The sequence below is a fragment of the Hypanus sabinus genome, chromosome 10 (assembly GCF_030144855.1).
Source record: "Hypanus sabinus isolate sHypSab1 chromosome 10, sHypSab1.hap1, whole genome shotgun sequence".
Classification (NCBI taxonomy): domain Eukaryota; kingdom Metazoa; phylum Chordata; class Chondrichthyes; order Myliobatiformes; family Dasyatidae; genus Hypanus; species Hypanus sabinus.
The window spans coordinates 81,279,101-81,293,138 of NC_082715.1; the positions used below are offsets into that span (position 1 = coordinate 81,279,101).

At 39.1% G+C, this 14,038-nt stretch overlaps 1 protein-coding gene across 4 annotated transcripts in view; it reads left to right on the forward strand.

The window, feature by feature from the left end:
• Window positions 1-14,038, forward strand: part of ppil4 (peptidylprolyl isomerase (cyclophilin)-like 4) — an 80,140-nt gene that overhangs the window by 34,302 nt on the left and 31,800 nt on the right. For all 4 annotated transcript variants that reach the window (XM_059982226.1, XM_059982227.1, XM_059982229.1 and 1 more), the window contains 2 exons: window positions 1,624-1,741; window positions 7,280-7,422. In XM_059982226.1, coding sequence (XP_059838209.1) covers window positions 1,624-1,741; window positions 7,280-7,422 — 261 coding nt within the window. The remainder of the gene's footprint in view (window positions 1-1,623; window positions 1,742-7,279; window positions 7,423-14,038) is intronic.

Genomic DNA, 14,038 nt, shown 5'->3' on the forward strand with positions numbered 1-14,038 from the left:
ATAATTTGCGATGTTTGCTGTTTATTCAGTGTTTTGTTTCTTGATGCTGATCATTGCATTTCTTTATTTCATTCCATTGAACATTTTCTGCTGACCATTATTATACCTTTTGTTTTAAGCTTCATGAATGTAGCTGGGTTTAATGTTGCTAGCAAAAGTATTAATAATAATGCCATTGCCACCACCCTCCACCTGGCCCTAACCCAAAAAAGACACATACATTCAGATGCTGTTCATAGACTTCAGTTCAGCATTCAACACAATCATCCCTCAGAAACTGATTAGAAAGCTGAGCCTACTGGGCCTGAACACATCCCTCTGCAACTGGATCCTAGACTTCCTGACTGAGAGACCTCAGTCAGTCCGGATCGGGAGCAGCATCTCCAACACCATCACACTGAGCACGGGGGCTCCCCAGGGCTGCGTGCTCAGTCCACTGCTGTTCACTCTGCTGACCCACGACTGTGCTGCAACACACAGCTTGAACCATATCATTAAGTTTGCTGATGACACGACTGTGGTGGGTCTCATCAGCAAGAATGACGAGTCAGCTTACAGAAAGGAGGTGCAGAGCCAATAACCTGTCTCTGAATGTGAACAAAAGAGATGGTTGTTGACTTCAGGAGGGCATGGAGCGACCACTCCCCGCTGAACATCGACGGTTCCTCAGTAGAGATCGTAAAAAGCACCAAATTTCTTGATGTTCACCTGACGGAGAATCTCACCTGGTCCCTCAACACCAGCTCCATAGCAAAGAAAGCCCAGCAGTGTCTCTACTTTCTGCTAAGTCTGAGGAAAGGCCATCTCCCACCCCCCATCCTCATCACATTCTACAGGGGTTGTATTGAGAGCACCCTGAGCAGCTGCATCACTGCCTGGTTCGGAAATTGCACCATCTCGGATCACAAGACCCTGCAGCCAATAGGTCAGCTGAGAAGATCATCGGGATCTCTCTTCTGGCCATCACAGACAATTACACTACGTGCTGCATCCGCAAAGGAAACAGCAATATGAAGGACCCCATGCACCCTTCATACAATCTCTTCTCCGTCCTGCCATCTGGGAAAAGGCACCAAAGCATTCGGGCTCTCACGACCAGACTATGTAACAGTTTCTTCCCCCAAGCTATCAGACTCCTCAATACCCGAAGCCTGGACTGACACCTTGCCTTATTGTCCTGTTTATTATTTATTGTTAATGCCTGCACTGTTTTTGTGCACTTTATGCAGTCCTTTGTAGGTCTGCAGTCTAGTGTTGCTTTCTCTGTGTTGTTTTTTTTTACATAGTTCAATCTAGTTCAGTACTGTGTCATGTAACACCATGGTCCTGAAAAACGTCTCATTTTTACTATGCACTGTACCAGCAGTTATGGTCAAAATGACAATAAAGGTGACTTGACTTGACATCACTACACTAACCTGGCTTCATTCTCAATCGTGAAATTTTTTGGACCCAAGTGTGTTCTCCATTGGAAAATTTTCTTCTGCTCTAACTAATTTCCTTATTCCAAAATATTGATAATTTCTTTCTAGGACACCCTAGGGATACACTACCTGAATACTAACAAGTACAGTGAAATTATTTGATAGTTTCAGTAAACCATTTGCTTTTTATATTCCACAGCAAACTGTATGGAGATCAGGCCCGATATTTTGAGGCAGAAAAGGTGCCCCGGATAAAGCACAAGAAAAAGGGAACAGTATCCATGGTGAATAATGGTAATGATCAGCATGGTTCTCAGGTAGATCAATAATGCCAGTATTTAAACACATTTGATTATGTTGTGGTATTTAGTATTGTAATGCTGAAGTTTTAATAGATAGTTTTGATATATTTGCAAATTTGAGGAATGTTATTTATTGAGAAACTAATTCAGGGGTGGCCAACCTTTTACATTCCATGCGTCAGTTTTTTCAGATGCGCCATACAACTCTTGTAAAAATATGTTTATATATGTATAGCATTTTTACATGATACATTGATTTAATATAAAAACAAGATAAACATTACTTACCTTAACGGGATTTTTAAGAAATATATTTTGTCTTCTTTTGATTTCTTCCTTTTTCTTAATCACATATTCTTTTCGTAACTCAGACCCAAGTACTAGCTTCAGTTTTCCTTCTACTTCAGTCTGATGTTGTGTTTTATAGTGTCTATTAAGATTATGTCTTCTATTATGTGAGAAAGTGTTTTCACAAACAATGCACAACGGTTTTCCGGATGGACCCACTATAAATAATTCGTTTTCCCACTGTTCATTGAATTCACACTTATAATCACTTTCTGCTGTTCTTTTGCTCATTTTCTTTTGCACCGTGATGGGTAACTGAATGTAAAAACAAGGCTTAATTTTCAAAGAAGTGCAAAACTGCAAATGTTCACGGGAGATGAACAAAGCACAACTCTGTAGCGCATGAGTGTCAATTGTAAACTGACTGGCAAAAACGTGTGACGCACTGCTGGTGCAGACATTTGGTGCCCCAGAATCAAATGAGTATCAAACGTGTATTGAACTGTTATGGAATGACAAAAGTCCTTCTTTCCTAGTTTGACTCATTGAACATTTTTTAAAAATTGAAAACAAATTAATGTGAAAGAAGATAACATTTGTCAAAAGGTGTGCATGAAATAATAAAATCGCTAAAAATAATTAAGGTTTAGATTTACTCTCAGTAAAACCCATTTCTAGCTTTAAGCTACTTGAATTCCTGTTATAATTTTTTTTCTACAAAAAAGATTTTGGTTAATACTTTTTGCATGAGTAGGCTTACTTTTTATTATTATAACTGGGAACAAGGTGCCATTTCTAATCATCCAATACACCACTTTTGGCGCATGTGCCATAGGTTGGCCATCTCTGAACTAATTCATTTTAAATGAAAGTGAGCATATTGAAGTAATCTTTGGTTGATCTTCTCTACTCCAGTTACCCATTATATCCAAATCAAGTTTAATATTGCCGGCATATGTTGTGAAATATGTTAACTTAGTGGCAGTACAATGTAATATATGATAATACAGAAAAAACTAAGTAATTTACAGTAAATATATATGTATATTAAACAGTTAAACTAAAAATAGTACAAAAATAATATAGAAGAAAAAGTGAGGTAGTGTTCATGGGTTCAATGTCCATTTAGAGGTTAAATGGCAGAAGGGAAGAAGCTGTTCCTGAATTGCTGAGTGTATACATCCTTCCTGATGGTAACAGTGAGAAGAGGGCATGTCCTGGGTGTGGGGGTCCTTTAAAATAGACGTTGCCTTTCTGAGTCACTACACCTTGAAAATGTCTTGGATATGGCGGAGGCTAGTACCCAAGATGGAGCTGATGTAACAATTTTTCTGTAGCTTCTTTCAATCCGATGTAGAGCAATACACAAAAATGACAGATAATAAATAGATGTATTTATATGTTCCTATACTTTCTTCTGAAGTTCACAAGTTATTTATGTTTTTTAATTAGAAGTATTTGTTAATGTACTTTTCATATCTGGTTGACTGTATTGATGAAAAACAGTATTTGTTGTGGATTCTTAAAACTCACTTCATAGTTCCAGTATGAGATGAGACCAGTGTTAAATTAAAATGCTAGTTGAAGGAAATACTGGGAGTTTCCTGTGATACTGAAGCCTACCATTTTGTTCTTATTTGTTTGTTCATGGGATAGAGATGTTAAGGTCAGTCCTGATGTTAATGGTTCATCCTTAATTGATTGTAAGGAGGCATTTAAGAGCCATTCACACTGGTGGGTCTAGAGTCATAAGTGAGCCAGACTAGATAAGGCAGGGGTATTTCATTCATTGAAGGACCAAGCAGAACCAGCTGAGTTTCATGAGTAAAATGTATCCATTGTTTCATGGTTGTTACTGAGAGTAATTATTTTAATAACTGGAAGAGGAATTCTTCAGCTGCCATGGGTGAAGTGTGCTGGAGGAACTCAGTATCATGTCTCTTGATTAATAGACCACACTCTGGCTGCTAGTCTAGTAATGTGCTCTTGTTGCCAGATGAGTAATCCGGGGATACAGTGGCGTAACAGTTAAGTACTACATGCAAATTGTACATATATCTATTATATATCTATGCCTCAATAGAAGTAAAGACAAAATTTTTTTTAGATGCAATTAAGTTCAAAATGGAGCTTGGAAGAACACAAGTAAGATAAAGAGTAATAAATTTGGAGGGGAAGATTGTCATTGAGGGGAAAAAAGGATGGTTTCAAAAAAATTAAGAAAAAAGCATGAGAAATTACAAAAAACAACACCAATTTAAAAAAAAAGATTCAAAAGCTCTGACCCCACCCCCACCTCACCATGCAAGCAATAGCAAAAGCACCCAAAGAGACTTTGATCTGGATCCATAACCCAGCACTTCAGTATCCCTGACAGTCTGTCCATGTCTCTGTGTCTCTGCCTGGATGTTTCATTCTCTCGTGATGCTTCGGTTGGTGAAATTGGCAAGGGACTGGGACTCTACAGGGCCGCTTCCCGCAGTCTTCCAGGCTGCTTCTAGAGATAGTAAAAATCCACCACTTGCGGAGAACTCTAGTTTAAGCTGTAGCTGTAAATTACGGACTCCAAGAGAAACCTGCCGACTTGAAAGTAAAAGAAAGGCATAAGAAAAGAAGAATAAACAGTTTCGTGGGTGAACTGGAAGAAGTTGCCTGGGTCTACAAAAACTGCTAGAGCCATCTTTCTTAGCTCCTCCCTCAATAGAAAAAAAGCTCACTGAGAAGTGTGGACACACTAGCAAATAATGACACTTGTTGGTGGAATAAAAAAAATAAGAACAAAACTGAAACTAACAAACAATACTAGCTAGCAAACAATATGGTAAATGTACAGTGAGAATAGAGATTAGGAAAGTTGGCGTTCATAGAGTTGCACAGTACAGAAATAGGCCCTTTGGCCCAAATGGTCCATGCCATCCAAGATGCCCCATTCAAGCTAGTCCCATTTGTCTGTATTTAGCCCATGCTTATAACCTTCTAAACCTTTCCATTCCATGTACCTGTCTAGCTGTCTTTAGAAGATGATATTATATCTGCTTCAGTTATTTCCTGTGGCAGTTCATCCCACATAAACACTTGTGTTTTTGTGTATAAAAAGAAAGGTTGCCTCACAAGTTCCCATTAAATCTGTCCTCTCTCACCATAAGCATATGCCCTCTAGTTCATTCATAGTATCTATGCCACTTGTGATTTTATACACCTCTATAAGATCACCTCTCAGTTTCTAGGCTCCAAGGAATTCTGTCTTAGCTTATGCAATCTCTCCCTGTAACTAAGTCCCATAAATCTTGTCAGCATCCTTGTAAAGCTTTTATGCACGCTTTACAGTTTAATAACATCGTTTCTAGAGCAGGGCGACCAACCTGGACACAGTTCTCCAAGTGCAGCTTCACAAATTGTGTCTACAACCACACCATGGCCTCCTAACTTTTATATTCAGTGCCCTGACTGATGAAGGGCAGCATGCCTCTCTACATCTGACTCTACTTTCAGAGAACCGCATACTTGTACTCCAAGGTCCTTCTGATCTACAACACTCTCCTGGGTGTTGTCTTTCACTGTGAAAGTCCTGCATGGATTTGACTTCCCAAAATGCATCAGCTCTGACTTTAAATTAAACTCTATTTGCCATTCCTTGGCTCATTTACTCAGCCAGTCAAGATATGTTTAAAAGCTCATTTAAACCACAATTTCTAGATAATGAAGAAAACAGAGGCCCTTACTATAGTGGAAACAAGTATTTGCTATAGTGATACAAAATTTGAAAGTTTGTACTTAATCTGGAAACACTGAGCAGATTGGGAAGAACCATTTCAAAGACAGGTCTTGGGAGTTGATGGGAGATAGACTTAGTGGGGCTCTTTATGATTATGAAAGATTTTGATGGGTAGACAAAATGATGTTGGGAACCTTTTTATATTAAAGTGATGAAAAATGTTGAACTTGCAACTATGAATTGGAGGATTGATTAAAGGAAATAGCATTTAAGGTGTTGCTAAGTGAGTACAAGATAGAATGAAAAAGAAAACAATATTGATTATAGATAAGAACACAAGAAATAGGGACAGGGCTAGTCACGTGGTTCATCAAGTTAGCACCCTGTTCAGATTCAGATTCATATATTTATCACATGTACAGTACTGTCCAGAAGTCTTGGGCACATATATATAGCTCAGGTAAACAACCAACACAACCAAAGGATGTATTGGGGCAGTCTGCAAGTGTTGTCCTATATTCCGGTACTAACATAGCACGCCCACAGTATTCAGCAGAACAACACAAGTAACAATAACACAGCAGAATAAAAGCAACAGCATGATGACTGTTCCATGAGATCATGGCTGATTCAGTCATTAATCACAACTTCACTTTCCTGGTAGTTTCCCAATAGTTCAAAAATTTATCTTTATTGGCTTGGAGTTTAGTTAATAACTCGGCATCTGCAGTTTTCTGGAACAGAGAACCTTCTGAGAAAAGTTCTTTCTTGCCTTGATCTTAAGTGGGTATCCCTTTATCCAGAGCTTATTTAGCATGTATTCATGCTCTTTTCCTCACCCAAATGGACATGCCACAGCTCCATTTTCTCTACCGTGAGCAGTAATGCAGCAGATAATTCAAAGAAAACTTCACCAGAAACTGAGGAAGGGTCTTGGCTTGAAACGTTGACTGTTTATTCCTCACCATAGATGCTATAGACCTATTCCTGCAGCACTTAGTATGTGTTGCAAAATAGAATTCAGGGCCTATTATATATTGAGTTGGAAAACTGTTGAGAATGAGAGGTAATATAATTTCCTGCATGGCTCAGTTGCAGGGCAGATGTTTCTCCCATTTGAGGAGTATAAAACAGTTTACCATCTTAGAATAATGGATAGTCTGTTTAGTTCTGAGATGAGGAAAAATTTAATTCCAAGGGTGGTGAATCTTTGGAATTATCAACTTGGAGGGCTGCAGAGATCAATTCATTGCATATATTCAAAACAAGGATTGGTGGAATTTTAAGTGTTCAAGAAATAAAGGGATGTGGAGGTAGCAGCATTTTCCTTCATGGAGATTGAAGGTTAGCTATGGTCTTGATGAATGGCAGAGTAGACTCGAAAGGTAAAGTTGATCCATGTTTTTATTTTTATTACTTATCTTTCTGAGAACTTGTTAAACTTAAAAATGAAATTAATGTACTGGTTGGGTTATTTCACTTTTCAAGTTAATTGTTTTCTGCTTGCAGTTTTTCATCTTGTTTTGATCCTCTCTCTTCTGTTTACCTAGTTCTTAATTACTGTGGGAGAAAATTTGGATTACCTCAATGGTGTACATACGGTGTTTGGTGAGGTGACTGAAGGCATGGATGTTCTAATGAAGATCAGTGAAGCATTTGTCGACAAGGATTTCTGTCCATATCAAGATATTAGGTTTGTGTAGCAAAGTTATTAAATTTAAAAAAATGGAAATAAGGCATTAGCAAATGCCACAGCCTTTAGGTATAAAGGATAATGTTACCAAAATGCATGAATGTAATGACATTAATCTAGTTCATAGTTATTTGTAGCATTTGCTTTAGCTTTTCTTTAAAGAAGAAGATAGTTTTGTTTTTGTTTATTTTAATTTCTAAAGTTTCTATGCTATTTGTTCTTTGTGATTTTAATTCTGAAGAATGTGGAATATAGATCAGATGGAAAGTTGGGTGGAGAGTTGGCAAATGGAATTTAATCCTGACAAGTATGAGGTGATGTATTTTGAGAAGTTAAATAGGCTAGGACATATACGGTAAATGGCAGGATGCTAAGGAACGTTGATGACAGAAAAGGGGGTTCAAGTTCACTGTTCCATGAAAGTGACAACATAGGCGGAATAGGATGGTGAAGATTTATGGCTTATGTGACTTATTAGGTTGAGCCATAAAATGTAAAGTTGGATGTTGTGTTGTAACTTTTGAAAATATAGTTAGTACTTGAAGCATGCAGTTCTATTCATAGAGATAGAAAAATACAGCACAGAAACTGGCCATTTGGCCCATCTAGTCTGTGCTAAACTATTTAAACTGCTTGGTCCCATCGACCTGCACCTGGTTTATGGCCCTCAAGTGCACCACTTACATTGGCAGCTTATTCCACACTCTCATGAGTGAAGAAGTTTTTCCCTCATGTTCCCCTTAAACATTTTAGCTTTCACCCTTAACCCTTAGTCCCACTCAATCTCAGTCGAAAAAGCCTGCTTGCATTTACCCCGTCTATACACCTCATAATTTTGTATACCCCTATTTCTTGGAACGTAGAAGATTGAAAGGAGCTTCGATAAAGTTCTAACCTGTTCAGTCTTCCCTTATAATTCAGGTTCTCAAGTCCCGGCAACATCCTTGTTAATTTTCTCTGTACTCTTATTTACATCTTTCATGTAGGTAGATGACAAAAACTGCACACAATTATCAGAATTAGGCCTCATCAATGTCTTCTACAACTTCCCATTTCCTGTACTCAGTCGCTTTCTTAACGACCCTATCTACCACTTTCAACAAATTATGGACATGTATTTCCAGATCCCTTTGTTTTACTGCACTCCTCTACTGTTCACTGGTTGGACCTACTGAAGTGCAAAACCCTACATTTGTCTGCATTAAGGTCAATATTCAGTTAATTTTTTTCCAGCTGGTCCAGATCCTGCTGCAAGCTTTGATAGTCTTCCGCCCTATCCACTACTCCCCCAGTCTTGGTGTCACCTGCAAATTTACTGATCCAGTTAACCACATTTTCATCCAGATTGTTGATATAGATGATAAACAACAACAGACTGAGCACTGATCCCTGTGGCACTCCACAAATCACAGGCCTCCACTCAGAGGCAACCATCTCCTACCACACTCTGGTTTCTTCCACAAAGCCAATGCAATTTACTATCTCATCTTGAATGCCAAATGACTGAACCTTCCTGACCAACCTCCCGTGTGGGGCCTTGTCAGATTGCTTGCTAAACTTCATGTAGACAACATCTACTGCTTTGCTTTCCGGGTAACTTCCTCAAAAAACTCTATAAGATTGGTTAGATGTGATCTACCATGGACAAAGCCATGCTGACTATCCCTAATCATGCCCTATCTACCCAATCCTTAGAATACCTTCTAATAACTGTCCCACTACCTATATCAGGCTCATTAACCTATAATTTCCTAGTTTATTTTTAGAGCCTTGCTTAATCAGAGGACCAACATTAGCTATCCTCCAATCCTCCAGTGCCTCACCTGTCATTAGGGATGATTTGAAAATCTGTACTTGGGCCTCTGCAATTTCTGCACTTGCCTCCCACAGGGTCTGAGGGAACACCTTGTCAGGCCCTAGGACTTATCTACCTTAATTTGCCTCAGGACGGCAAACACCTCCTCTCGTCTGTATAGGGTGTATGACATCGCTGCTGCTTTGCCGCACTTCTGTAAAGTGTGTGTCCATCTCTTGAGTAAATACAGATGCAACAAAATCCATTTAAGATCTCCCCCCATCTCTTTTGGCTCCATGCATGGATTACCATTCTGATCTTCCAGAGGACCAATTTTGTTGTTTATAATCCTTCTGCTCTTAACATATCTTTAGGATTCTCCTTCACCTTGCTATCTTTACCTTTTATTCTGACAGGCACATACAAGGTTTGTACTCTCAAAATTTCACATTTGTAGACCTCCCACTTACCAAGTACACCTTTACCAGAAAACAGCCTGCTTCAATCCATGTTTGCAAGATTCTTTCTGATACTATTAAAATTGGCCTTTTTCTATTTAGAATCTCAAGCTGGGGATCAGTCCTATTTTTTTTTCATAATTACCTTGAAAATAATGGCATTATGATCACTAGGTACAAAGATTTTCCCCAACACAAAACTTCTATCACTTGCCTTCTCATTCCTTAATTGGGGATTAAGTATCACACACACTCGCGTTGGGATTTCTATGTACTGATTAAGGAAACTTTTCTGAACATATTTGACAAACACTATCCAATCTAGTCCTTTTATAGTATGGGAGTCCCAGTCAATATGTGAAGAGTTAAAATCACCTACAATAACAATCTTATGTTTCTTGTGTTACGTACCCCGTAACTGGGTGTCTTACCAGCAAAGATAGAAGTATCCGTTAGAGTCTGGTACTATTTTCAAAACAGTGTTTATTAGTAAAGTATGCAAACCAATATCAACATTGCAAATATACAGATAATACACGCTAGCAATACTGAACCTAAAAATGTGGGTATAATAATAATCACTAATAAACAAGCTTTATCGTTGTCTAGGGGATAACAAATTATCATGGGAAAGTATAAAGTTCAGTTCAGTTCATGTAGGCTGAGGTAGTTGTTGGTTCTTTTGTTGTAACCGTTGGAGGGAGAGAGAGAGAGAGAGGGCGAGCAAACAGTGACAGCTATAGTCAGTCAAACCTTCCTTTATGTTCTTGATCCGTCGATGTGTTGTTGTGGCCATTCAGGTATGATCCCTCTCACCTTTAGCTAGACCATTCTTCTATGGTGGACTCATCACCCAGGTAAGGGTGGACACACACACAAGCCCCCACCGGCTTCGCTATAAACACTGTGAGTTAAAATTGACCGATCCTTCGTTCGGTCTCCAATGCCCCACACCTTCTCGTGGGTTCCAACACTTAAGCAGTGCTCACTAGTGTGTCTCCTGGTGTGTCTGAGGGGTGTCTCCCCAGACCTCACTTTTATCCCTACTCATGGGGTCTCAGGTGTCAATCGGTTTTGAATGGCTTAGTCCATCAAACCAGCCTACTCCGGCTGTCCTCTGAGGAATTTTAATGAACAGAATGGAGCCATAAGTCTTTCAGGAGTCATAATATGGTGGAACAACAAGTCTCTCTCCCAGTGTTATCTCTCCCTTACCTGAAGCAAATGTTCCAGTCCCAGTATGTTTTTGTTCCATCTCTTTCTCTCTCATTAGCAGCATGGCAACAGTAATGGTTTGTAATTCTCCCAGGGGAGGGAAAAAAATATGGGCAACTTTGTACCCTTCTGCCCATCAGAGTTGTTCATCCTTCGTAACACTTGCAACAGTCTGCAATCTCTCCACAAATTTGTTCCTCTAAATCCCACAGACTGTTGGGTGGTCTATAATATAGCCCCATTGATGCAGTTAAAGCTTTCTTATTCCTCAGTTCTACCCACAAAGCCTCACTAGCCAAATTCTCCAGTCAGTCCTGACTGAGCACTGCTGTGACATTTTATCTGACTGGTAATGCCACCCCTTCCCCTTTAATCTCTCCTGCTCTACTGCATCTAGAACAACGGAATCCTGGAATGTTGAGCTGCCAGTGCTGCCCTCTTGCAGCCAGGTCTCACTAATTGCTACAACATCATAATTCCATGTGTTGATGCTTGCACTGAGTTCATCTGCCTTTCCTACAATACTTACAATACTTCTTGCATTGCACTACGTAATAGGAAGGATATGGTTGCATTGGAGAGAAGTAAGAAACAATTCCTGAGGTTGTTATCTGGATTGGATGGGCTGTGCTAGCTTTTCCAGGAGCAAAGGAAACCTGAGGGGGTGACCTGATAGCAGTATATATAATTAGAGGCATAGATAGGGTGGATGGAATCTTTATTCTATGGTAACAGTATCAAAAACAAGACGGCATATTTTTAAATTGAGGAAGGAGTTTTAAAGGAGATTTAAGGAGATGGTTTTTGTATGCAGTCTGTGGTTGGTAGTTGAAACTCACTGCTAGGGGTACAGTCACTCTGTTTAAGAGACATTTAAACACTTGAATAGTTAAGGGATAGAAGAATGTGGACTTAATATGGACAAATGGGATTGCTGTCAGTGGGCAAAAATGCTGACATAGACATGGTGAGCTGAAGAGCCTTTTTCAGTGCCATACAACTTCAGGACTGGAAGATATGGGAGACCAAAGTTGAGATAGTTGGTCTTTACTTAGGACGAATACAAATGCGGACTTAATATCACAGAAAATTTTGTTTAATTTCTAATAATCTCATCCTATCATCCATTTATCTTGTCTCATCTTATTCCTATATTTTCTTTGCTACCGTGTACTCTTTAAGCAATACAATCCCTCAAGTAGGAATGACTTGGATATTTTATTAAAAACTTTGGAACATTCTCAGTGGAAAAGATCCACTCATTCACTAACTTATTTTAACAATAGATGTCTTAAAAGGGCTGTGGTGAAGCACAATGATGACTTGCTGGTAACATACAAAACAAACATGACTATAAATTACTGTGTTAATTACACATTTTCATGGAATCAGATTTCACTGCAATCAGTAGCCTGTGACTTACCTTTCGGAGTTGAGCTTTTGAGCTGCCTGTACGGCCTGGCATTTTTGCAGTGTGAACTGAAGTCTCAAGGTGCAGGATGGTTGTGGAGTGGCAGCTACAGGCCAAGTTGAGGCAGCAGGGCTCATTCCTGAGAGCAGGGAATGAGGCAATGTTTGGCCATTGCCGGAGCAGACTTGGAGGCAATTTGATGCAGCAGGCGAGGAACAACCCAAGGTTTGGCTGATTTAAGCACTGGGCCAGATTGAAAAGGTCAGGGTGAGGGCGTCGGGGCCAGAGGACAGGACAGTGTTGTTCACCTCGCTGCTCGGCGAAGTTTTCTCGTCTATGCACTGAGCACAGGCTGTGCCCTGCAACTAACAGGCTCCTGGATTGGTTGCAGTGAAGATTGGCTTCATGGCTGTAGACTCACTTTCATGAACTTAAGTTCAAAATGTTATTTGCTTGCTTTTATTGTTTGCACAATTTGTTTTTCTCCTTGCACCTTGGGTGTTTTAAGTCTTTTTTAATGGGTTGGATTGGGTTTCTTTGTTTTGTGGCTGCTTGTAAGGAGACAAGTCTCAAACAAGTCTTTAGGATCTTCACTTGCATTTGTATTTCATTAGTTATATATTACCTCTCACTTCTTCTCTGACCAAAATTGTTTAATTAATCAAGGAGAGCTTTTTAATGCTTAATGGGAATGTCTGATTCTTCCATTGAATTACTTTCTTCCTCAAACGCTCCCACTTTTCATTTGTGCATATATCTGTTAAGAGTTTTGTTAATTCATTCCTTCAGAAGTAGCCTTGACCAAGTATAAATACTAGTTTATGACTCGTATCTGTGTCAATCTAATCATATTATCCCTTACTTTAAAAATTGCCCCTCATTGACCTAAAGTGAGGATATGTTTATGCATTCAGTTGATTGGAATGACTTGATTCTGCAGTCACTTGAAAATACGTTGTTTGAGATTGTGTACAACAATATACTCCACAAATGAATTTCATTTAGTAGGATTGGAATGAGCTAACAGGTTGTTGTTGCTTTGGGGAAAAATTGACTGGAATCTACTAGAATGAAGTTATTAGAATAATAGCTAAAGCTTAGTCCAGGCCACTATGTTAATGATCAAAGCATAAGAATGACTGTTGGTACTATTATTGCATATAGAGCGGATTCTAGTTAATTCAGATACATCAGGACCAGTACATTTTAGTCCAATTAAGCAGTTGCCCCAATTGGCTGAAGTTTCATGGAAATAGTAAAAAGGTGTTTTGAAAAAAGACAAACTACCATTGACCATTGTGTCCTCCAAATCCTCATTTTCATTGCAAGATTCAAGATGGTAACCTTCAAATTCCTCCTAGTTCCTAACTTGTTGAAGTAGTGAAATTATTCAATTTTCACTCCTGGCCATTTTTGGCATCTCCAAGCCGGAAAGCTTGAAACCGTGGTGAACAGAACAGTTCTGAATTGTCTTCCTGCTTATTTCTTGCCAACTATCAGTGATTACTGTCTGTAAACAGTTAACCCCTTTGTCAATTTTTTGAAGTTAAAATAAAAACAAAATGGTCAATAATCTCTGCTTTTTGAATCAGCATCTGTTGGCCCTAATGGATAAGATTAAATACACAACTGGCGCTATTTAAAAAACTGTTCACTTTAAGCAAAGTGTAGTAACTAATGGCCACACAAGTGCATATGACCGACACTAGTTAGAAACTGTTTGGCAACTGACTCCTG